Source organism: Pagrus major, chromosome 5, assembly GCF_040436345.1.
Source record: "Pagrus major chromosome 5, Pma_NU_1.0".
Classification (NCBI taxonomy): Eukaryota; Metazoa; Chordata; class Actinopteri; order Spariformes; family Sparidae; genus Pagrus; species Pagrus major.
This window is the reverse complement of record NC_133219.1, coordinates 32,728,188-32,754,249: the sequence shown is the minus strand read 5'-3', so window position 1 is coordinate 32,754,249 and position 26,062 is coordinate 32,728,188. Positions and strand designations below refer to the sequence as shown.

Sequence of the window (26,062 nt, the reverse complement as noted above, 5' to 3'; positions counted from 1 at the left end):
AACACTACTAAAATATTGTTTGATTATGTTGTTGTTGGTGTGTGTGTGTGTGTGTGTGTGGTCTTCTACAAATGAGTTCCTGAGCAAAATTAGATTTATACACAATTTCATTGGATGAATGAGTGAAGAAGCTGTTTTGACTTTCTAGTGTGACTTTGTGTGACTTTTCCTTTCTGTGTGTGAGTATGTGTGTGTATTTGCTGGGCGGTATCCCAGTGCACTTATCACCTCAGCCCAGACCCAGACTTTTTGCTCAAGGGAATTGAAAAGAAGAGACTTAAAGTCGCACCTCTCTCTGCTTCTTAATGCATGTGGGTGTGTGTGCTTGAATGCATGTGTGCGTGTGACGGGTGTGCCCACGTGAAGCAGTTCTCAGTTTTGAGGAGAAAGTTAATGAGGGAGGAATCTAGTTGCGTTTTTGAACATTTCCTGTCTCCCGTTTGGCTTTCACATGGCCTCTCTCCTTGGTAGGTGTGAGCTTGTCTGTGTAAAGCATTGGTGTGAATAAAAATGTGTATGTTTGTGCAAGTCTGCCAGAGCAGGTGAGAGACTGTGCGCTTTCTCGTAGTAAATAGTCTTTATGCAACATTTCTTCATTCTGATTATTATATATTTAGACAGACATTGCTCTGTGTTTAATCAATCAATATAACATGAAACTTTGTTCTAGAATTTTAAGCAATCACATCCACATCTCTTATTAATATTTAAGTGTACTTGCACTCAATAGCATCCAAGTTTCATCAGAAGCTGTCTTGTATGCCCACCATCTGCAAGGTTAGTTGTTAGGGTCTGCCGCATTGCCAGTCAAGGCAGCAGGTCTGACAACTGTCACTTGAGACATAAAATGTCACCTCTCTGGGAATGAAGAAGCTTGAGTTAGTCGGGGAGCTGAAGCAATACCAAATAGATAAAGTTGGATTCACCTTTTTGCACAGCACTGGTCTTAGAATCAGAGTCCCTGTCAGGGCGGGTGTGTTGGATAGTCACGATTCCCTGACTGAGCATGTGAGTAATAAAAGTGGAGTACTTACTTACTTGTTGTCTGTGTTGCTTTGAATGTTAAAGTTACTTTGAGAGAGAAATAACAAAAATGTTGATTAGAGCCAGACTGATGTGTCGCATTCATGTCAGATTCCACTTATCACGACTATGGAGAATTCTCTTACAAGACAATGGTGAAGGATTTGGCAACATTACAGACTTAAACCTAATGCTAAAAGGGAACCTGATGACTTGGGAAAGGAGTTGGTTACCTCACTGAGAAGTTGGAGGTGTGTCATCTGCAGCTCTTCATCTAAGAGCTCACTGTGGCTGCTTCTTGTTCCGTTACTTACCGTAGACTGTATAAAACTTCTTCCTGTAATATGTCCAACTGATCCACTGTCAAAAAAGGCCAAAAAAGACGATTGCTTTGATTTGCAGATGCATTGTTGATGAACGATAGCAGTACGTGACAAACTCACTGTCAAAAACGTTTTACTTCCTGTGACCACTTCATGATAAAACTCATTTCAATAATTTATTTCTGTTGTCGAAATTGAAGGCTCATTTCAATCAATTTTTGAAAATCGAAATCGTGACACCCCTACAAAAACTAGATACAGCGCTCTGCAGATATTAAGTATAAAAAAATTGCCAGTGTGTTTGGAGATACTAGTGTTGTCACCATTTTAATAACCAGTCAATAATTTTAGTTACCATGGCATCCCTAATGCAGATGGAGTTTGCCCAGTTGTTGGACATGACACTCTCATCTGCTAAAGAAGATCATGTGATGAGATTAAAAGCTCAGGAAATGTGTGACTGAAACTAAGAAACTAATCAGTCACCTATGTCCACACACCTCACACATTGTCACCACCTTCCCTTTATTTTCTGGTATGCCCCCCCCAGCTGTCCTCATCTTACCTCCTCACAGTCTACTTGTGTCACTTCCTTTCATCAAGCAGTCTCATCACAGTCTGTCTTCCTGCAGGTAATATTTGTATGATTATGCAAGATTGCAGGTGCCTGCAAGGAAGCTGCAAAATCTAATTCAACCAGACAAAACGATACAATGGTACAATGGATGAATAGAGTGGATACCAGGAAAAAGGATAAATTACCATGATTACTGGTCCTCATATTACACATCATTTTTTCCTCACCACTCTGTCACTATTTCATTTCCCAGCTCTTAGAAACTGTAAAAAAAATAAATAAATAAAGAGCTTTCTCATAGCTCTTTTAATTTAGTGTCTCTTTCCCTGTATGTCCAGTTTGACATCTGAGACCTTTTCCCCACTGGCAGTTATTACCTTGTCTGGCTTCTCTTAGTAAATACTGTGCGGGATAATTTGCTTTTTAGACGACAGCGACTGCACTGCAGCTCACAACTCTTTCAGCAAACAACTCTAACATGAATGTTTCCAGGGTAAAGCTTTTTAAAGACTGTGACCTCCAACTTTTAAAGTTGCAAATGTATCTTATTGCATATGCATGTACTTTAAAATGGACTCTAGAAAAACAAGAAACTCTTTTGCTGACTATGTTAGAAATTAAGTGGTTTTAAAGCTGTTTTGTGCTGTAAGGGCAGAAATAAAAATTAGCAATTTGCATTTTTAATTAATGTTTTAATTCACCTTGCTGGCTTAAAGGTTTCGTATGTGTCAGTGAGCATTTTTTACAGCAGTATAGGCAGTCATATGATAAAGTTTTTTATCCCGAATTACTAATTTTACTAATACCACAGAAATACTGTAGGAATGGTACATGGATTTCACCGGCTTGTGCACCAAATGACACAAACAGCACTAAAGTATTGTTAATGCAGGCTAATGTTTCTCCAGTATTAGTCCATGAATAGGAAAAAGTATTTATTTGAATTTTTATATATATTTTGGGGGGCTTTTTTACGAGATAGTGATAGTAGAATGATCTTAATTAAGCTATTTGCAACAGAAATTATTTAATTAAAAAATAAAATTCCCCTGACAGTCAAAATTGACATCATCTGTATTTTTTAATGACAGATGGCCCTTCTGGTTAATTCCAGTCAGTCATGTATGACAATGTTAAAGCTAATGATGAATGACAACCACTAATGAAACTGTTGGCAGCATTGTACTGACAGGGTATGTATTAGATGGTATGTGGCAAAAGAGTTGTAGAGACATTGACCAACGCTTAGCGTAGCATGGACAGTGATGTAGAACTGTCAGTCCGAGCTAACCAACCATGAGAGACTTCTGTCTCTCTGCTAGAAAGACAGGGAGTATGGTGGAGTTTTCACAGTCTCTATAAGGACTATTATGGCCCACTGAGAAAAACACTGTGTAGGTTCTTGTGTTGTAGCTTGGCTAGCGGTTCTACTATGAGAGGCTGTCTGTGTCTGTCTGTCTGTCTGTCTGTCTGTCTGTAAGGGAGTATTAGCACAGAGACATAGCCATGCTGTTTCTCAAGGTCGGCATTACTGTTCATCAGCCCTAAATGTCTTGTTAAGCTCTAAATGTAGCACAGTTGTCAGCCGGCTGATGGGTTGTGTTTACTACCAATGAAGAGCAATAAATCTTGTCTGTGTACAACACCTTCTCTCCATTGACGATACATATATTGCTGGCCAAAAAATATGTATAATGTAGAGCCAACACTAGCTCCACAGACTAGAACCTACCCATGCAGTGTACATAAGTATATGTGTACAGTATTTGATAATTTGGGTGTCTAATATTCCATAAATAGGAACGAAAAAAGTTTTTTAGGACTCTGTCCTATCACACCCTATAAGCTCCTCATATCTTGCAGTGAGTCTTTGATTCTGAGAGTTCAAACAAAAGATGTTATCAAAGGTCTTTATGGTCGAAATATTAAGCAGACTATCCTTTTGGTTCCATGCCCAGAAGTGACATTGTCATTCAACCATCTGTCTCCGGTTCAGAAAATGGCTGCTAACGGCTAACTTTGAAAGCCTGTTGAATTCCTGTGGTGTCAGTGTGTCCCTCTAGCACTTAACAAACAGTCTGATGTGTGTTTGTATGTGTGCATTTGTAAGTAAGCACCTCAGTTGACCTTGTTTATGAAAGTTATGACTACATTTTCTTTTAACCATGATTACAATTCAAACGCAAAAACTCTAATTGATCGGCCTTTATTTATTTGTGATAGCTTTGCCTTACGATATCTGGTCAGTGTTCCTTTTGATCTATCATTCCATTCAGAGGATGTACTCAGCTCCAAGATCCATAGTCTCTCTGGGAGGAGAAGCTGCCTCACCTTTGCTGCCGTCTTCTGATTTGTTCCTAAATTTGACCTGTCATGTTTCTCTGCGCATGAAGGGGGAGTTTGTTTTGTGTTTTGGAAGCTGTTGACTGTTCCACTCTATCTTGTCTGGGATTTGTAAGGGTCCCTCACTTTGATCTGAGTGTTCCAGGCTAACTGATGCTGTGTTTGGGCTGTGGTACACAATGCATCATTTGATTCTTGTGCTTCATCTACAAGGCCAGCACCATCAAACAAGAAGAAGGATAGGCGACATCAAAGACTCTCTCCACTGGGTACTAATGACAAGGGCTCCGTCTGTTGTGCTGTGGTGGATGGCACACATCCATTCGCGCCTATTTTCTCTCCTTTATTTCACACTAAAGGACATGCACAACAAATACAGGTTATTGTGCTGCCTTTGTGTGAGTAGTTGCCAATGACTGATTAGTCTCCAACATAAAAATAGAAGACAAAGGTGCCCCATTACACACAATTGCACAGGAGAAATGGGATATAATGAGGGGGTGGGTTGCTAAATGTGTACTTGAATAGTGATAGAGGCTGTATAATGGTATCGTGTATTAAATCATGACCAAACATGGGCCAAATTCACGCTTCTGTACTGCATCATGGTTGACACTACCTGCATGTAAGCTAGAAGGGGGGTCTCTACTGATTGAATAGGAGTATTTGAATCGATAATAAAAAATAAACAAACAGCCATGCAGACAGTTCTAGGTTTTTATTTTTATTTTTTTATCTTGCTGAAGTATTGAGAAACTGTGGAAGAAAAAGTGTGGAAAGTGGGAAAAAAGCACTGAAAAATTACATTTCTAAAAACTCAAAAGCAGGATGTCATTTCAAATACAATGTTCCCCTTTCCTGAGATAACTCCACAGACCTTGTTCTGAATTCTTTCCATTGGGGACCCTTTCCTGTTAAAAAAAACAAAAACAAATGAAAGGCGTAGACGCCAAGTTTATAAATTATGCATGTTGGTTTTTGTAGGAAGACACCTTTACTGTTGAGTTTTTCTCGTAATTTTTCAAAACGTGGTGCACCACTTATGAAATTCCCTTCACCTCTAATTTGTCAAGGGAGCACCTCAATTGTTGCAGATATATCCCAAACTTTTTGCATAGCTAGAAACCACCAGGCTGAATCTCCATCCCAACACACTACTCACATAAACAACCCTTGCACTCTCAGTAGTAGTTGTTAAGGAAGGGCTGTGTTGATGTTAATGTGCACAGAATTATCCTTTCAGTCTAAAGTTGTTTAGTGATGACAAGGTTTACACCATCTCTTTGACGCTGCACCCAGCCCAGCATGTACTATTACACTAGCATCATACACAGCATTTTGCTGCATAGTTCCTAGGCCTTGCAGTCCCAGCGACCCCTTTGTAACTGTAATTTCTTTCTGTTTTCCCCATTTCCTCTCTCCTCGCCCAAGAAGCCACACTCACTCTGTAGTTCCAAGTCTTGGCACACAACTCCCTTATGGTTTATTATATCACAGCTGTATAGATGGTTCTCTGCTCCATACCCTCATTTTATAGGTTGCATATGGTGTCTGTTTATTGTTTAAGTAGTTTCGATTTATTTGAACAGAATGCTTGGTTTAGTCATTTATAGCATTTGCTCAGGATGTGTAACTGATGAGTTTTTTGTTCCAGGCTATTAACCTAATGAATTGGTTTTCAGAAGTGCGTCATGCAGCCATTGGTATTGGTAATAGTGGGTACCTATGATAGCATCAGAAACATTAGGCTCACAGAACAGTTGTTTTCAGATTTAAATGATCGTGCTAATTTTGAAATTAAGAAAAAAGTCTGTATACTGAACATATGGTGATTCTGAGAGCAGAAGTTGGCTGCAGCTCAGACTAAAAACTTCTTAGACTAACAGTTGCAGGAATGTAAGTTTATTGAGAGATTAAATAGATGTTTAATGATATTTATGGCTATGCTATGCTCTGATATCAGCGAATGTTAAGGCATTATGTGTTGGAAAGCAAATATTCAACTTACATTCTTCTTTGTAGTGGATACTTGCTTTCAACATATTTTACTTTATTTTCTTACAAAATACAATTAGCTACAGGTTTTGATAAATATCAGAATAACTATAATCTATTCAGTAGCCAAGTCGAGGATGGCAAATTTCAAATGAGGCTCATGTAAATATTCCAATCAGAGGATCTACTCCAGTAAAACTTTTGCTGATTGAAGGAGGCTTTGAAAGGCCATCCCATTAAATGCGCATGCCTTGAAAATTGAGAAGAGGAAGATAAAACATTCTACTATTACATTGTTGCCCCGTGGCTGTTCTTGCTCAGAGTGAATGGGAAACATTTCTCCAGCACTTATTATTAGTCATGAAATTATCCCTTCATTTTCATTATTTTGTGATGATTAGGAGTGAAATAAGATTTAGCTCCCTTAAACGACAATTATATTAAACGCAAATGCTTTGATGTTTAAGAAAGGAAATTATAGAAAATGATATCTATTACATTATTACCCAGTGGCTGTCATCGCTCAGAGTGAACTGAAAATAATTTTCGATGCTTTGATGAACTGTCGATTAATCATGAAATTGTTTCAACAGTTTTTCATTATTTCATTTTAATAAACATACTGAGTCCAGAGATCCTCTGGAGGTATATATTTATAGGAAATGAGTTTCACTGTGTTATCAATTCACTCTGGGCAACACAAAGCATTAGCAATGAAGACTTGCCATTCTTGCTTTATTATTGCTCCTAGTCTCAAGCAGACCATCAGTGTCAGCATAATTTGGTTTTCTTGAATAACAGACCTCGCTGACAGTGTTATTTTGCAGCACAAGATATAAAGATTTGCCTTTGTGCTGCCTAAGGCGTACCGAGCTATCAAAATTAGTTTCCATCTCTGTCGCTTCTCAGCTTTCTAGCCGTTTGTCCATGAGAGCACCGGGAGTTGCAGGGTCTTAGAATGTGGCAGGGTTGTAATTTACCTCTTCGTAAATTAACCAAAAGTTAACTACAGTGGGTAAATCATGCGCATTATACAGAGTTGCTGTATATTACATGTGTGGACTTTGAAGCTTGTATCCTGTAGTTATACAGGTTTGAGCTGGTATTGCTACCAACGTCATCGTCATTTAAAGAATATATATTTTAATGTCAAGATTAAAGCAAATCTTCAGATTGGTTTGGTTTTGAATTAAATGAAGTGCAACTTGTCATGTTGTAATTTCACAGACATGACAGCTTGTTTTTCCTTCATGGTGATATAGACTTTAGACAGCAGAAGTTTATACTCGTCATAGCACGAAATTAACTGTTGTAATTAATAGCATTAGCAATTGCTCTGTTCCCTCAAATAAAATATCTGTAACATTTCTGTACTAAAATGTCTTAAAAACTACAAGAGCTATGTTATGTATTTTTTTGAGTTGTGTACTTACATTATCGCATATATTTCCAACAACTTTCAAACCCGGAGAAATCAGTAGTTTTATTCAAAGTAACAGTGCCTTTTTTCATTTTGTCACTGGTCGCTTTGACTTTCAGGAAAACATCAGATGATACATCCGAGAATGAGTCAGAGTACATTACCTTGTCCATGAACATTTGTGCCTGAGGCACATCAAACACATTTTCATGTGGTTGGTTAACAACGAAGACAACAACTCCCATGACCGCATGCTACTTCATGACATCATCAAATTATGTGTTTTGTTATTGTTTTAATTGAGAGACCTGTAGTGGCTGAAATTACATAATGTGTATAATGTCCCAGTAAGCTGTTCGGGTAAGCAAGCTTACACCAAGACATACAAGGAACTCCTCTAAGTTTAATACAGCCATCATTATTGCTATGCACAATACACCTGTGCTTTTACTGCTCTGACATGTTAATATCTGGCATGAAAAATTCTGTTAAATGCCATACAGACCAGCACTAAATCCACAAAAGTGATAGAACTTATTCTAGTTGACTACATCTCTCGGTACTTGTGGTGTGTGCAGACTGTGCATGATTAACATCTGCCTGACACACCCGTTAGTTTTGTTTTAACTGTTGGGGCAGGACAATTACACTTTTGTCACTCTTAAGTAGTACATTGAGTCTATTGAGCTCATGTAAATCCATCACTGCTCCGCCCATCAGCGTCTTACCAAGACTGCAACCTGCTGTTATAAAGAGCAGCCAGATATTAAAATGTAAAGCATGCACCACAGGGAATGCTAAAATCACTTTGCCTTATTACGTCTGCCTGTCTTTGTGTTAATGTTGCAGCTGTGCAGATCAGATGATAATGCAGCCAAAAGTGTGTTTAGGATTTTCACCTGTCAGCTCTTTGGATTTACTGCGAGTTAATTAGTCTTATTCAAGTAATGAGAATAATTGATCTTTGGTCTGACAACTCAGTTGTTAAATTGATCTTAATGCATCTTAATTACCAGTGTGAAGCGTATTCATTCAGCGTGTGGCTCATTACAGTCGAAACTAATCTCTGTGATTTTGATTGGTTGCTGGAAGAGCTGAGAAATGACTCTAGCTACTTTTTCTCACCCTCAGCGCCATTCAGTCAAATTGAAAGCTTGTCAGACAAGTGATAAAATGATTAACGTATTTGTCTCTGCTCAGGACAGGTGGATTAATTATTCAAGTAGAGCAAATGTTTATCTACAGTACATCAGCCCTTGGCACATTCCTGGCAGCTCAACAGTGTTATTTGAAGAGGGAATCCAAGCATGCAGTGTTCTCTTGATGTTGTTTACAAAACCATCAGTATGCCATTGTGAGTGAACTGGCTCAGTGTTGCAGGCATCCAAAAACTTTTATCTCGACTTTGAAGATTACTTTTCACACTTTAGACAACATTGGATTATTGAGTTGAGAGCCTGGCTTTTTCTGACTTTGAAAATGTGTGCAATGTAAATAATTCTGTCCAAAAGACAGATAGATCCAATAGATCAAAACTACCAAGCATAACATTTGTTGAGATACTAAATAATGAGTTGAGGTCAGACGCACAGTTTCTACTTGAGTTTGTGCATGCATTTGATATGCCTTTCTTTTTTTTTTTATTAGCTTTTGTTTGTCAAAAGAGACCAGAGGTGTACTTTACAGCTAGCAACCCTCACTGAACACAGTGTGCTACCCACTGGACATGTCTCTTCACGGTATGTTGCACTGAAGTAAAGGAAGACAAGGAAACAATATCCTCAGTCATATCTTTTTTTTTTTCCTCTTAAGATTTTGATCCATAAAAGCCGTCAACATTATACGTATGGGGTTTTCACAGACTGTGTCATGACTTCAGATTTGGCAATATGTGAGCGCACGCCTATGACACTTGCACACGTTCTCTATCTGACATGAAGTGTTTTGGTCACCAACATTGTTGAATCCTTAATTCAGTCTTTGACCTGAGATTGACCACTGAAAGCCTACAGCTGCTTATGAACTAGTTTTTCAGGTCTCACTGACTCATGGAATTTAATACCCCCTAGATAACTGTTGCACCAGAAAGTTGTGGAGGGAGTTTTTGTATTTTAGTTCTCATTTATATAAGATAGACAAGAACAATAATCCTTTCGGTCTAACAAACATGTTGAATGCATTTCCTTCCTTATAAAACATGACAGCCGATTTTTATTTTAAATCCTGTATTATTTATTTCCATGTTTGCTAGTGTGCAGTCTTCTTCCTTGCCTTTGTTGGCACTTTGCAACAACAAGTTGTTTCTTGGCTTTGGCTTTGGCTTTGGCTGCCACCAAATGTTAATCAGCAGAACAGTATTAAAACATGAAATAGATTAATTCTACAGTGCCTGAAACAGAAATGAACACTCATCACCATCTTGAAATCATAAACAGTCAAAATAACTCCGTAAGTGGTCTATGCTTTCCCAGAGAGCAGCAAGCCTACATGCAAGAGACCTTTTCTAGAGAGACCTGTATTGGGTTATATATCAATTTTTGATAATTTCCAAAGGCACGAAATATTGATTACATGAAAGAACAAAGCAACCTTTTGATTGTGCTCAGTTTGGTTAACCTTTATACGTTTTGCCTGCATTGCAAAGTTGATTCAATAATTAGTGAGTTACTCATGTCTCCTAGTGGTGGTAAATAAAAAAGACTGTCTTGTTGGTCTAAAAGAAAAACAAATCTGAATCGTGAGGTATCATCGTGAAAGAAAAAATGGTATTGGAACATTTCTTATTACGCCCATGTACTCAGTTTAAAGTTTACCTCTACTTCATTTCACCAAGGATTTAAAATGTTCCCGAGGATACTTTTTCTCCGTTTGAGTACTTTCTTTTTTCTGTGCATTCCCTCATCGTAACTAAACCACTTTCAAAAGGTCCATGCTGCAGAAGCCGCTGACAGCATCATTCCAATTCTGAGTCCCATCTTACAAATGCATAAAGTGGTCTTTCGGTGCCTGCCAGATGGCACAGCAGATTTCAAGCAGGACGCCGCGTATCACTGTTTGGACCCAGCTTGTTCGCTCATAGCCCCAGTCGCCGCCAATGTCTCAATCCACTAGAGCACTGCAAGGGATTTCATGTTAAAAAAAATAAATTGCTTTAAATTTCCAGAATTATTTATATTCCTTTATTTGTTACAGCCAATCAAGACCATCCTGTAAACCTTTTGGAAGCCTCCCAACATACTGTCCTAACACTAATGCTCAGTTTTTGAGGGTGGTCTTTGCTTAAGGCATATATAATGCTCCTCCATGTTTTCCGTGTGTGTGTGTTTGTAAGCACATGCATCCGCACACTCCTACACTGAAGGGTGTATGTTTGATAATATGCACTCTTATGATAGACTGCTAAAGGGCTCTTACATTTACGCCCTCTACTACAATACTAATTAGGGTATTACAATTGGTGCCGCCTCATTTAGTGAGGAAAATTACTGCAATCAAGTTTTAATCCTCCCTTTAAGTCAAGGGACCATGAACTAATGAAACCTCAGAAAAAGAGAGAGGGCTGTGTTTGGGGGCGACAGTTTATGTAATCTGTCTCTCTGCTCTTGCCCTTATTTCTCTTGTTGCTCTGACCTCTCTTGTCTTATACTTTTTAAATTCCACTTGTGTCCGTCTTGATGGTTATTTAATGATACTGTCTATTTTCTGTATGGCTGATCAATCTTCATCCCTAGGTATTATAACGCTGATTAATGTACATGACCTTATCTCTCTGCTCACTGTTCTGTTTGGTTTATCTTCTATTTGGTCAGTGCAGATTAGGAGCCACTTGTTATTTCACCCATGTCCACACTTATGTGAATACATTTGAAAATCTTTGTTCATAAACTTGAAACACTTAACATCCACACCAGCATGTTTCAGTGTTTGTGAAGGACTTGCCAACACTGGAATACCACAACAAAGGAAAATGTGTTGAAACATGCTGCTTCATATTACTGCTACTATCTGCCAAAAAACATTGGTTGGAAGATTGGGTGTTTTAACAAACATGGGTGGTCTCTCTTTGTTCTGCCAAATCCAACTGTGTGATTGCCTGTCATTGTTGTCATTCAAATAGCCTTCCGTATTTTAAGGGGTGTTTCTTTCTGTCTTCCTTTTTTTAACACTCAAATGCACAAACAATAAAAATGTGATTTGATAAGTTAAAAATTGTACTGCCAAAAAAGTGGTGAACCCAGGGCAGTGTACTCCAGAGTGTTAGTCCACTGTGACATAATTGTTGGATGTGGGTACAGGTGCAACAGAGCACTCCTCTGACCACACTAACAATACTGTGTTTAGATCAGAGGTGAAACGCAATTGAAATGTACCACCAGGGAGGCTAGTAAAAGCCTGCTTATTTATTCTTGTGTTAAGTTGCTGCTCTAGGCTCTCCCAGACTGGGAAACATATCCACATCTTAATTTTCTCAGCCAAGGGTGGTATGTTTTCCCTTTTGATTTGTTTGTTTATCACAGAATTACGGAAGAACTACTGGCTCAATTTTCATGAAACTTGGTGGAAGGGTAAATCATTAGCAAAGGAAGAACCAATTACATTTTTGAACAGATTCAAATCATGCGGACGATACATGAATTATTTTTTCACTTTCATTGCTTTACATTTGGCCTTGGTGGAAAAAATGGCATACATTTTAAAATCCAGAAGATGGTAGTAGTAAAACATAGTGGCTATGTCATAGCCAATTGTAGAGATAAAATGACTCCATATCACAATCCACATTCAGGGTAGCTACCACGTGTAGCTGCTGAAACTGCAGAGGTCTGCGATCTCGGAGTGTCCTTTGAGTTTTTAGTGAGGTCTTGAACTTAGGTTAGGGTAAAGTGCTACTTTACCACAGGAGGGGGATGCCCAGCAGCCAACTAGTACAAGCTTAGACTCAACCATTGTCTGACCACTGTGCTTGGTGCTTTGTGATTCTTGCTGAGATCTACACAGGAGCAGTGGCAGTCCGGCAATTGTTGTCTCCCGTCCGGAGGGGCCACTTAAGTGTGTACTTACGTTTTTCCATTATATCTGCCGGCCTTGGCACGGCAGCCCGGCGCAGCTGGGATTTTGCATTTCCACCACAACTGGGCTACCTGCTTGAAGGTGTCTTAAACCAGTGACACACACGCTTGTCCCAATCCCCGCAGTACTATCAAAGAATCACTGCTAAAAAGTGGCTCCACTAATTCAGTTCCAAACACGTTTCATTTACTATAACTTCTTCACAATAAAAGCCATCCGTTCTTTAGTCATTTAAAAGCTTTTATTATGAAGCAGTATTACAGGTTACGTTGCTTTTCAACCTTCAACTTTCTGTGATAGTCAGACAAGAATGTTGTTTTCTATCTGAATTACCCACAGAGAATTAGTAACTTAGACACACAAAATTTAATTTGCCAAACATATCCATGAAGCTGTATTTGTTTGAACTGCAATCATATAAGTGATTGTGATCTTAGAAATGTTAATCTAAGTTACAATCAACACAACTTAAAAAGCCCTGTAATGCAGTGTTATGGGGGTAATGGTGCTTACTGTTGACTCCATCAATATCATCAATTAAGAGTTAATTAACAGTTTACTGGTCATAGGGAGAACTACTTTGCCTGTGAAAATAGTTGTATAATGTCTTTTGCAGCTCAGAAGTTCTAAGTGTAAAGAAGAGACCCCAGTGTTACCATCAGGGTTATCTCAAATCAAAACAAAAAGGACTGAGTTAATAAAATAGGACACAGGGTTTGAAAGACAGGGAGCATTAAGAGTATTTCTTAAGTCACTATAACAATATTTTCTTGTAATGATGTATAATAATATTTTATTTTAAAATGTTCATAGAACAATACATTCATTGTTTGCTGCTTTAAACATCAGGCTGATGCTTTTTTGTTGTGTTTTTTGTTTGTTTTTTAAAGTACAGTCCATCCATCCATCCATTTTCTTCCGCTTATCCTGGACACGGTGACGACAGGCTAAGCAAGGTAGTCCAGACGTGCCTCTCTCCAGCAACGTTTTCCAGCTCCTTTTTGGGATCCCAAGTCATTCCCAGGCTGGATAACATATATAGTCCATCCAGCACTGTATGGTCCTGGATACCCAACCGTGCAGTCATGGATTGTTAACACTGATTACTAACCTTGGCGAGGGACACGGGTTGTGCAATAACGGGAATTTTTTTAATGGCACTGTGCAATACTTTCCGTGGTGACTATGTAATATACTCATGACTTAATGGTACTAATCACAACTTGCACTTTCTATAAGTAACTTTCATTTTATATTTTTATGTCTTGAAAGCGTGCCTCTTACTGTGTCAGTAATCCAACTAGGATATGTCAAAGCCTCTATTGTAAAAGCGGTTGCTAGGTGTTGTGGTCCGAAGGTTCCTGTCCTGGCAGCAACCTAAGAACCCACTGGTGCGCACCATTGATGAGGGTGACCATCGAGCTGAAGAAGAAAGCCATTTAGGCCTGGTCGGCCAAGGGATCCCTTGAAGCAGCAGATGTTACCAGGAGGCCATCAAGATGTACTTTTGTTTAGCCCAGAGGAAGTTCTGGTGATGAATTAGTTGACTCAGGAAGGGAAGGCATGGCATGACTCTGGTTGTGTTGAGTGCGGGAGGAGAACTGTGGAACCTGACCAGGGATGTTGTCCAGCCGTGGAAAGAACACTTGTCAATACAACTTCTGTGGAGGAGGCGGTGTATGAAGACTTGAGGGAAGCTTCACTCATATCCTTAGCAGATATCTCTGAGGTATTCAAGAAGCTCCTCTGTGGCAAGGAGCCAGGTGTAGATGAGTTTCACCCTGAGATGCGAAGTGCTTGACATTGTTGGGTTGTCTTGGCTGACATGCCTGTTAAGTGTTGCATGGAGTTCGGGACCAGTGCCTCTAGAGTGGCAGACAGGGGTGGTCGTGGAAAGAGTTTGATCTGTCTTCATGTGTTTCATGGACTTGGAGAAGATCTATGACTGTGTCCCTCCTGACTTTACTAGACTCTGACCTTCAGGACGCACTGGGGCAGTTTGCAGTTGAGTGTGAAGCAGTTGGGATGTGAATCAGCACCTCCAAATCTGACACCATGGTTCTTTGCACTGGCGATTGGAGTTCAACCTTCCCCTATGGACATGAGCTGTCGGCAGCAACTGAAAGAATAAGATCACAGATACAGGCAGCCAAAATGAGTTTCCTCCACATGGTGGCTGAGCTCACCCTTAGAGGTGTGGTCAGAAGCTCAGAAGTCCAGACAGCCTGGAACAGAGTTACTGCTTATTCTCGTGGAAAGAAGTCAGTTAAGGTATTTTGGACATCTGATCAAGATGCGTCATGGGTGCCTCTCCCTACAGGAGACTAATGTACAGTGCTCTCCTTATATTGAATTTCTAGATATGTCTTGCTGTTTTTTCTTTCTTGTTGAGAGTGCTTACCCGTGAGATCATCCAGTATCTCTTGTGAATGTGTTGGTTTGGTGCAGTTGTCCACCACTTGAAAGTTTGTGTGAATTGTTAATTTCAGTATGCATCCTGGACATTAGATGCATCCATTGCATGTAGTCTATCCATTTAAGTGTGACAAAGCATATTTGTGTGCTGAAGAGACTATGCTGCATTTTATGAGAGAGCGCAAGAATGAGTGGTCCCAAGTTGAGAGGTTCCTTGGCCAAGATGCAGTACAGTACGTTTCAGTTTTATGAGCATAAAGAGTGTGGTGGGCAGTGCAAGGTTGGACCTGAATTGCTCTCCAACTGAACATGAATAACGAATCATATGAGAGTTTTTATTAGCTACTGTAAAAAATAAGTTATGCTTTAATAGATGTCTCAGGCTGGAATAGCAGGTTAGAGATTTTTGTGTAATCTTACTTTTAAAATAAAAGGAATATGAACATAAGCAAGCACTCACACAGGGCTGTCTGTATGTGCGTATACAGCATGCAAATAGATGAAAATATAGCAAATTTAGACATATTTCTGTTTTAACTGGGGCCAACAGTAGATGACTGACATTTGAATGAGTTGTAGTAGGAGAACCCTGAGGAAATAGGATTAGTATGAAACTCTGATGTTCAGCAGACCCATTCCCACAAGGCCAGTGCAGCTCTGCCAACACATACACACACATACAGACTTTTACTTTCAGGCATAATGTCTTCACGTATGCCTCCATAAGTATAAGCATACGTGATTATGAACAATATTTTGCATCAGTGATTCTTCAATGTTTATAACCGCAGAGAGTCTCACCTCTGAAGTTCTACTTTAACTTGCTACCTCAAATGTTTAAGCTGTGATGGTTACAGAGAGTATTCAAAGGATAAGGCTGGCAATATTCTACATTTTATTGTCCACAAACCACATGAAGAAAGCAAAAATACCATTGCGCTAGGAAGATATAAATCTTTTATGACTGGTCACAAGTACAACTTTAAAAAGTCTTAATCCGAAAGCAGCTCTGCTCTGTAATTACCGGTAATTATCGCTCAAACAAGACTAAAGAGTGTGTTTATTGAGGGCTATTTACAGCCCTTGATTTGATGCTATGGTGATGCATGTGGGATCGACACAAAATAAACTGCTAATTTCAAAACCTACTTTCTTGGAAAAAAACTGTTCTCAAGCTTCTATAGCCATTTGGCACCAATAAGCTTAATTCACAGACAACAGAACACACTTACAGTAGCCCTGCATGTTAATTGAGATCCAAGGCTAAATTGCATATTACCGACATGGATTTGTAAAACTGTGCTGCCTCAGAGCAGTTGTTTGTGTGAGAACCCTGGTCAGAAGAAATATAAGCACGCAATAATGTTTGGCAACCTCAGGACAGTCTTAATAATATCAGTACAGATGGAACAACTTTAACCTGTGCTTATTTTAATGGGCATTTTGCGTGAGGTAAAACCCGCCAGACTTTTACTGCAGTGGGCACACACATCATCGTCATTATCATCATTGTCATAATTACAGTTTTCTTCTTAGCATGTCTCACCTACTTCTCTATTCCGTCTTCTCTGCTTTTCTCTCTCCTCATCTGCTCACTAGGCAACGTCCAAACCCCATCCACTTTCTTCACATGTCATCTGCCTCTCTTTTCATCCTGCCTCTCATTTATCTTCTACTCTCTCCGAGGCATGAAGACCAGTGCCTCTTTATCTCTGAGCCGCAGCAGGGGTTGTGTCACTCTCCCTCTATCCTTTCCTCTCATCATCACTTCTTTCCTCTCATCATCACTCCATTTCTCTTCCTCCTCAAGCCAAAACACGCCTGATCTTTGCTTCCCCTGCATTTTTTGCTTTGACAGGAATATTTGGTTTGTGCACCATCAGGCAGGCTCTGCTACTTAAGTCCATGCAGATCGCTCTTATCCTTCAATCCATCACTTGGTCATCTTTTCACTCTCTTGGTTTCGCTCCACTCAGTATGTAGCTACACACTCGCTACAGGGAAAACCACTCTTCACTTCTCTTTGTTCATTGTACCTCCACTCCTCCCTTTGTCTTACTGTTGCCTTTATCTTTTCCTCACACATCCACATGTCCTGATTACTCCCCTGTTTTATCTTCCTGACAATCTAAACTTCAAACTGCAAAGATGTTTCTTCTCTTCTAGCCTCCAGTGACCTAAAACAAAAATGTTTCAACAGTTGACTTGCATTAACATAAGTACCTTCGGTTTATAAAATCACCTTGATCCTGAAACATTTGTATTCTAATGGAATGTGTAAAGACGCAATATTAGTTTTGTCTTTCTCTTCTACCCTCACCTCCTGAGCATCAGCCATCAGCATCAACTGCCAAGATCATTAATTCTGGAAGCATACTGTTGCTGAAAAAGACATTTATAGGTTACAGAAAAGGTAACTGACAGGAGCTGCTTTCTGATGAACAAAGGTGAGGAGTTCTTTGTTAGTGTTGCTTTGATTTTAAATTTGATATTGTTTTGATTTATGGTCAAAACCTTTACTGTCAGAAATGTCAGTTTTTCATGTGGGAGAAGCTAAATATGCCTGGTAATAAAGAATTTAGAAATGTAGAACATTTATCAACAACGACCACCATGGGAGCAGGCTCAGATTACCTGGAAATCCAACTAATGCATTAAACTGGTGACCTAAAAAACTTTTCTTTACCTTTGTATGACACTTTTTACTTTATCTTTATACGTCTCGTGCCCATTGTAAACGCCTGTACACAAATTTCATTTTAATTTATGCACTTACCTTTTTTTCAACATAAGAAAATACCCATCTAGAGCAGAGATGTATTCAGTATATGTAGATGTTGCAATTGTCTGCAAGACCATTATGGTGTGCACCACATTAACCTTACATTACATCTCAGAGAGAGCTAATTGATTTTATCTCAAGTAACACTGGAGAAATGACTATGTAGACACCATCGTAACCATGGCATCCATATGTGACATTAGCAGGTTTTATAGGTCAGTGTCATTCAATTAGGCTATTGATTAATTGATTTGTGCATGAGAGAGACAAGTACATTTACAAGACAGAATAAGAAATCGTAGACAGCATGACTCTGTCTTTATGAAACATTAATCATTACATTGGATTGGTGCTTTGTATGTGTGTAGAGATTTATACATTTTTAAGTAACATCAGATCAGTATGTACCGTCTAAATCAAGTGATGAAGACCGCTTGAGGCACTGCTATGTGCTGACGCAAGTTGACCTTGTATCAAAGCTTGGATAGACCTGAAGGCTTTTTCCACCAACTCGCACAGATTTTGATTTGACAGTCAAAAAGGTGCACATGCACAACGACTGAGTAAATCTAAAGAAAATCCACCGAGTCAGAGAAAGGCTATTATTATGGTTGCACCTCCATGCAACTGCTGAAATAGAGCAAGATGACAGATTCTTGAATGAAACCAAAACTGAATTCCTCAGAAATTCATGGTCATTCATTAAAAAGATTTTGCTTGCTAGTTTCCACAATACTGATGGAAAGCCACATGAAGCTACAGGGGGGATACTGGATGAGAAAGTGGATGGAGAGATGAGGTCAACATTTCAGGTGAACTGTGGCTCTTCACTTTAGTGGATCCTAAAATTACAGCTACTCTCACTCATGGCACATCACAGTAGATTGCCATTCGTGCACTGTCTTCAGCCAGTCAATAATCAATTAGTTATTAAAATTAATTGTGTACTATTTTGATAATCGATTAAGCGTTTAACTAATTTTTCAAGCAAAAGTGTACTTTTGCCACGTCCAGTTTCCTAAATATAAGGATTTGCTGCTAATGATAGTAGATTAAGAGAAGAGAGAGAATAAATGATTAATTGGTAATAAAAAATATATATATTAGTCGCAGCCCTTAATAATTGTAATCAGAATGACAAGTAGCAGCAAGTCTTTCAACATCAGAAACTGTACAATTTTTATATCTCCTGACTGACCAGGGCCAGGACAGCCAGAATCTTAGCACAAACATTTTAAAAAGCCTCTTTACATGTTCAAGCAGCACTTTGATTTATCTTCTTACATAACTGTGAAGCCATTACAGCATGTGTTGAAAATCACTCTTCCCAAACAACACGATGCTTTGAGTCAAATTTGACCATATGAGAGCAGCTTGCGAGTCTAGTCAGCATTGCCGAAGGCGACTGGCTGGCGAGGCCTGTAGATGTGTCATAAATTAGCTGATGAAATTAACATCTGCCTGCAGTGTGTTCCTCTGAACCCCACACTGTCAGCATCCTTACACAATACAGTTCTTAGTTTACACTTCAGTACATCATACGGCCCCACAGCTCATTACATCACACTGAGTGAGTGTACTGTATGTGTCCACACACACGCACACTCTCATGCACCGTAATTGTGTGTTTGCAGTTAGACACGAGGCACCACGGGATATGAGATAAAGGCTGAAAAAGTGCAGGTTGTTTCATCATTAACTACAGCCTGCCTGACTTGGCTTCCCTTTTATGTCCCCTGCTACAAACCTGCTTCTTCACTGAAAAGAGCAGCTGAGTGTGGATAGAGAATGACTGTGAGGGAAATGGAGCAGTGAGAAAACAGGACTTAACAATAAAAGAACAAGTTGGAGGGGTTAGAAAGTTAAAACGATAGATTCCCAATAGGCAGGCATGCTTGTGTTAATTCTGTAAATTGATAATCAGTGAGTTCAAGGCTGCTGTTCAATCTCAGATTTAATGATGTAAAGGAAGCAATATGTAGCTGGGTTTTCATACAAAAGTGCATTTGTGTGGGCTTGTCATTCAGCAAGCGGTTGTCAGCACACGTGGATGTGTGTGATTTTTAAAGTCCCTGGTGCAGGCCAATTTTAAACAACACTGATGTTTTTACAGTAAATGACACGGGATACTTTGTCTGCTGCAGGGATTGCATTAGAAATGAGGGTCCTGTCATTTCATCTATTCCTCTTCATCTTTCTGCTCTCATGTTGCCCACTCCTCTCTTTCCTCCTCGTCCTCCTCCTCTTCCTCTCTATCCTGAACAATGAGGTACAGCTGTGACTGCCCACTCTAGGCGTCCTACCCACGTCACCTCGCTCTCGTCACTCTTTCTTTCTCTGCCAGGACGTCATCACGCCAGCTCCTGCTGACATCCTTCCCAGCATCGTCAGAACTCCTTTCTCTCGTTGCATGTGTGTCTCCTTGTTGCCATTTTGTTTACATTCCTTTTCACGTTTCTGCTCTGCTGAACAATCAAACATCCCCAGCTCTTCTTGCCTCATGCCTCTTTTGTTCTTTCCCTTCTCCTCATCTGCCTCTTTATTTCCCTGAGGATGATAGTGGATCAGGCTTCCACTCTTCACATTGATTTATGTCATTGCTGTGTTTCTGAGTCTCAGCACAGCAGGTGTCCTGTCCTCAGCTATCTAAGACAATCTGCCTTTAAGCTCATGTCCCTTAACATCCTGTGTACATTTCGCTGTTCCTCTTAATTTAACTGTCTCGTCATCTGTTGGATTTGTTTCTCGTATTATCTTTTTCAAATTAAACATCTTCTGTAAACACTCTTAGAAATGCTCATTCATGCAGACACTTTTGTCTCTTTGTTTTAATGTTGTTGTTTTTTAGCATTGTGTAGAATTTTGTATATATGATGTCCCTTTAATTGGACATAGTTTTGTTGAGACATTACACATTGTAGCTACAGGCTTGTAATTGCCAGTTTCTCCATTAAACTGGTAAGATATTCATTGTGATTCATGCAGACGTGTGTCATTGTTTTATACTAGTTAGATTAGATATTTAAGAGGATCACAGTGATATATTGGGCTCCAGCCATGCTTTCACAGACACACACACACACACACCTCTACCAGGTCCTTGTGCTGAAGGTAATTATGCAGGTTAGACGACAGCTTTTCGATTAAGCCACTCTCCAACAGACACTCTTTACCAGTTTGATTGCACTGCAATGACAAAGAGCTAATTAGCATGACAAGTATTCTTTCCCATGATTGGCTAGAGACCAGGAGTTGTCATTACAATATTCTCCTTCTCAAAGGACCCAAAGTTTGTTCTTTTTTTCTGTGGGGTTTGTGGGACTCTTCTGGGACTGCACAAGCTTGCCCAAATGTCAAATTTGTTTTTGATCAGAAAAGGAGGCTCCCTCACTGAGGAAGTTTGTGTTGGTTCAGGACACTGACCTGCTTGGTTGAAGGAGGGAGGGTCAAGCAGCATCACATGATAACGATAATTAATCTGTGGGGAAATCAAAGTAAATAAATGAAGCAGCCAGAATCAAGCTGCAAACAGCAAACACACATGACACAAACATCACTTCAGAAACTTCAGTTTTCATTTATTTTCAACATAAAATAGCTTCAACAGTTTGCTGCGCTGTCGGTTGGAAATTTTGCTTGTACACGTATTTTCCTCTAATTTGTTTGCAAACAGTGCAGGCTTTCAAACTTTTCCATCCTATTGTGTTTGACTCGGCCCCAGCTTCACTCCACAGAAAATAAATGACAGTGTTCTTGCCTGCAGAAATGTGTCAGCTCTACTCAGCCATCCAACTTTTCCTCGCTTTTTTACTCTATTGTTACGGATTATTTTTTCCTGTGCTGTCTTGTGTGTAAGATGAATGGCAGCAGTTGCGTATACTGAATCATTTTCTCTAGAGCAAGTTTTGTGTTGTGTTCGTCAAAGTTGGAAATGGTAACTTGTTTCAGTTGTTTTTCCCTTCCCTTTTTGTCAAAAGTGACTCTAAAACAGTGTGAAGGCGTTACTGAATGTCCTTTTCAACATCTTTTGCAGGTGCATTATTTTGACAACCTGAGCAGAAAATGACAGTTTTGGGGGATTTTGTTAAACAGTCTAATTATATTAATCATATTATCAGAATTTTCATATGACCTGAATGTCAATTGTATTTTATAAAAATGGTTTTATTGCTGAGATAAAGCACCTCTATATTAACTGTCTGTGTTTGTTCCTGTCATATACTGTGATAAGGGCTTGCAGTATCTCTCCCCAGTCCACCATGCGTAGTTGTGCCACATACAGTGCGGTTGAAGTCAAACAAGCATAGACTGTAAACCTTAAGACACAGACCCTGAAGTAAGCAGATAAACTGCAATAAATGCTTCTATACCAGCACAGCAACCAAAGAAGTTATCGTTTTTAAATCAGTGTAGTTTTAGTCATCCTTGCACCTTCACCACTGGATAGTACTTAATTGTCCAGGAATTTCAAGGAGTAGTTGATTGAATTTGTCCGTGTTTACTCACCCTCATAACATTTTACCCACCTGTATTAATCTTAGATCTTACCGGAATGGTTAGATTGGCCAGACAAAAGAAAAACTGCACTTGACAGCAGACTGGGGTTTGTAAAAAAGGCATGAAAGACAGAGTGCATGTGGCAAAAGATTCTGTCATCCGCTGAGATGAGAACTCTTTAGCTGAAGTTCAAGGTTTTACATTTGGGAAAAACCTTGGCATAGCAACCAGACTGTAGAGCCTGCCCAATCTGACCCAGCCAATACTAAACTTGAGTCCCCTCAGAAAATGTCCCAACGTGAATGAGCTTTGAGCAAAATCTGCAAGGAAGAATAAGCGAAAAGGAAATTCCAAAAACCAGATTGACAAATGGAAGAATCCAGAATGTAACCTTTGATTGCTGCCACAATACTCAACCTACCTGCATTTGCTCGGTAGAGGAGGGGGAGACGGGTAGCTCACCTGGAGTCCTCGGCAAAAGCCCCAGTTCAGTTCCAGCTGAGGCCCTTTGCTGCGTGTCTCCCACCCTCTCTTTCTATAAAGAAAATAAAATAATAATAATTATGCTACACAAGAAAAAGAATATGAGCAGCTTGTTTGCCACCAGTAAATTTAATATCTTTGGTAATCTGTGATCTTTCTCTCAGCTAAGCTGACTTGGAGACCCTTTTTGGACACCATCCTAACTGTAATTTCTCCATTTTCTTTGTCCCTCTTCAGTTGGCCCTGGAGGACCCGGTGCACAGTGTTTCTCTCCAGCAGTATGTCTATGAGAAGCTGAAGGCTCAGCAGGCCCTGATGGGGGACCAAGGCTTTGGGGTCCTGATGGAGACCGTGGATACAGAGCTCGTCAGGCAGCTCCAGGAGTTCCTCCAAGGACTCTGAATCACATCTACAGTCCTTCCCTACCTTACACAAACATCTTTGCCCAGTACAACACCCTCCCCCCTTTTTGAACACGTACTGAAAAAGCTAAAAATCTGCCCGACGTGTGGACTCCTAATCCAAACTTTCCCAACCTCTACCCATGCTATGCCTTATCTATATTCAAACCTAGCCTTGTCTACTGTCCTCAGCTAACCCCCTTCGTCCCTTTCTCTATTATCCTAATTCCTTTACATCCTTTTTTTTAAATCAAGATGGGGTCTATGTGGGTACTTAAAAATGTCCGATTACCATCACATTTTTAAAAAACCCACAAAAAAACATCACCTAGAGCTTCCACTCAATTCTTCTAGTTTCTTCTCTTTCAGTGGTTTAAACGTGGAATGGGTATAAAATGTGACTGCTGGTATGAAAGTTGAGGGGGTTTGACGAGTATAAAGGAAAAATTGCCTGCAGGTGCCACAGCTGGAGCCTCGGACTATTTTATATACGGAAAACATACAGATTGTAGCAGAAATGTGGATAAAACGCACCTGAAGGACCTAAAACAGTGTTTACAGAATCTATTCTTAAAAACAAAAAAAGAAATGTAATTTTGTATGTATGTAAAGTACAGTATGGATGATATTCTGCATGACAATATTTTACTTTTTAGTTTGTTTTTATTTTGTCTTAATTTCTCTTCCATTTTTAAAAAATAATTAATTTTGTCATAATCAGAGGTCAAGTTGAAGTAACTACTGAGAGAACTAGAGAGTGTTTTGGGTTGTTTTTTTTCCATTTGAGTTGGTTTAGAGGGAATTTTTCATGACTGTAAAATGGGTGATTTTTAAATGGTTGATTTGTAAGATTGCTGAACCACATTTATATGTATATATATACAAACTGCTGCTAATTGAAGGTGTGTGTCGAAGCACTTTAATAACCAAAAAATTGTTTCACATGTTCTCATCTTTTTTCTCACATCGTTGGACTTTAACACAGTGGTAGATGGACTTGGAGTAGGTCAGCAGGATTGTGGCAAATTAGACTTTGGTTGCATTAAGACCCTCATCTTGATTTTTGTGCAGTATTTTATGTCTCAGTGCTAACTCGTATAAAAATGCTGACTGATTGCAAACTTAACATGCCATTAGCTTGCGTCTCTACTATTTCTTTTGAGTTGGTAAAAAGATTTGATCAATTCTGACCCAAAGTGGCTGTTTAAAGAGTTGATATGTGGAGCCACTGTTACTTTGAGTCAAAATACATCATGTTTCGTGTAGCTGTCCCGCTGCCCTGACAGTTTTGCTGATTTGACAAGTCATTGATGACTTCATAGTGGTAGAGATGATTGGCAAACCTATATTCTAAATAAATAAAATAAATGATTTAATTTTGGCTTTAAAGGTCCAATGTGTAGGATTTATGGGCAGAGAAGGAACATAATATTCACAATCATGATTCAATAGTGTAAAATCACCTGAAACTAAGAATCATTGTGTTTTCGTTACCTCAGAATGAGCCTTTTGTTTCTAAAGATGGAGCGGAACCTGTTCTACAGAGTCCATCATGAGTCCAAACTGGAGGGCCTTCATGATTGTTGTGTTTTAAGCAGCCACTGTAGGGGGAGGATGAGACGACACCTCTAGATGCCACTAAATCCTACAGACTGGAGCTCTAATAGTTGATTGAATACATTTCTACTATTGGCATGTGGACCTGTGTCATGCAGAAGTGGTCAAGAAAATATATATTTTGTTTTGTTTTGTTGTAATTAGAGAAAAAACCTGATTTACTCTGGGTCTATTATTCTGGAACTCGTGGTTTTTGTTTGCTCTCATTCGGTTGGTCAACCTCCCTCAGAGGGAGATAATCCTGACACTAGCTCCTTTGACACTGTGATAGAGTTGAGTAGCAGTCAGAATTACGGCCTTATGCTTTCAGCCTTACCTATCCTTGAAACTCGAGACCTTTCTTACTATTATGTTCATTTCTTACCTAGTTTAACAGTAGAAGATTTCTGTACTTGTATTCTGTTTATGATGGTCATTATAAAGTTTAGAACACAACATGCAGTAGAGAAATGTTTTTGGGTTATAAGTTTGGGTACGTTTTGATGACAAATCTGTTGCTTTTTTCCAAAGCCTTCAATAAAGTGCAGTAATCAGCCAAAACACAAGTCTGTGTATTTACTGAGTTCAGGATGTGTATAAGTGGAAAACGCCAATCCTACTGATAATGTCTCAGAAAGCATATTTTCTGCTGTCCTTTTCTTTGGAGTATGTATTTATTTCAAGCCGAGCAGGACTACATGGCACTGGCACTACTATTAAGGTTAATAACTGACTGATAGGCTTGAAGTCTGTCTGTTACCCCGGATACTGCTCTATTTAGGAGTTAAGTGTCGATAGCAGGAGGGAGAGGAGGAGTATCTCAGTGCACTGAGAGCAACATCACATTATCACAAACATATACTGCTGGTTGTGCATGCATTATCCTTGACAAGCAAGCTAAGGGAGTGACCTCAGAGAAAGATGATTGATTATATAATTGGGAGGTGTGACAGTGTTTTGAGCAAAATGCTAACGTTCGCATTGCTAACATGCTTACAGTATAATGACGCTATTAACATGATGTTTTGCAGGTATGATGTACAGCTGAGGCCAATGGGAATCATTTTTTTTGCACATACTTGGTTTATAAACTAATGTACAAGACAAAAAAAGAAAAAAAAAATGTTGTGATGATAC

At 39.3% G+C, this 26,062-nt stretch overlaps 1 protein-coding gene across 1 annotated transcript in view; it reads left to right on the top strand.

Moving 5' to 3' along the window:
- Positions 1–25,491, top strand: part of ipo11 (importin 11) — a 117,217-nt gene extending 91,726 nt beyond the window's left edge. The window contains exon 30 of the mRNA XM_073466068.1: positions 23,166–25,491. Within this exon, the coding sequence (XP_073322169.1) occupies positions 23,166–23,330 (165 nt within the window). The 3' untranslated portion in view covers positions 23,331–25,491. The remainder of the gene's footprint in view (positions 1–23,165) is intronic.
- Positions 25,492–26,062: the final 571 nt, after the last annotated feature.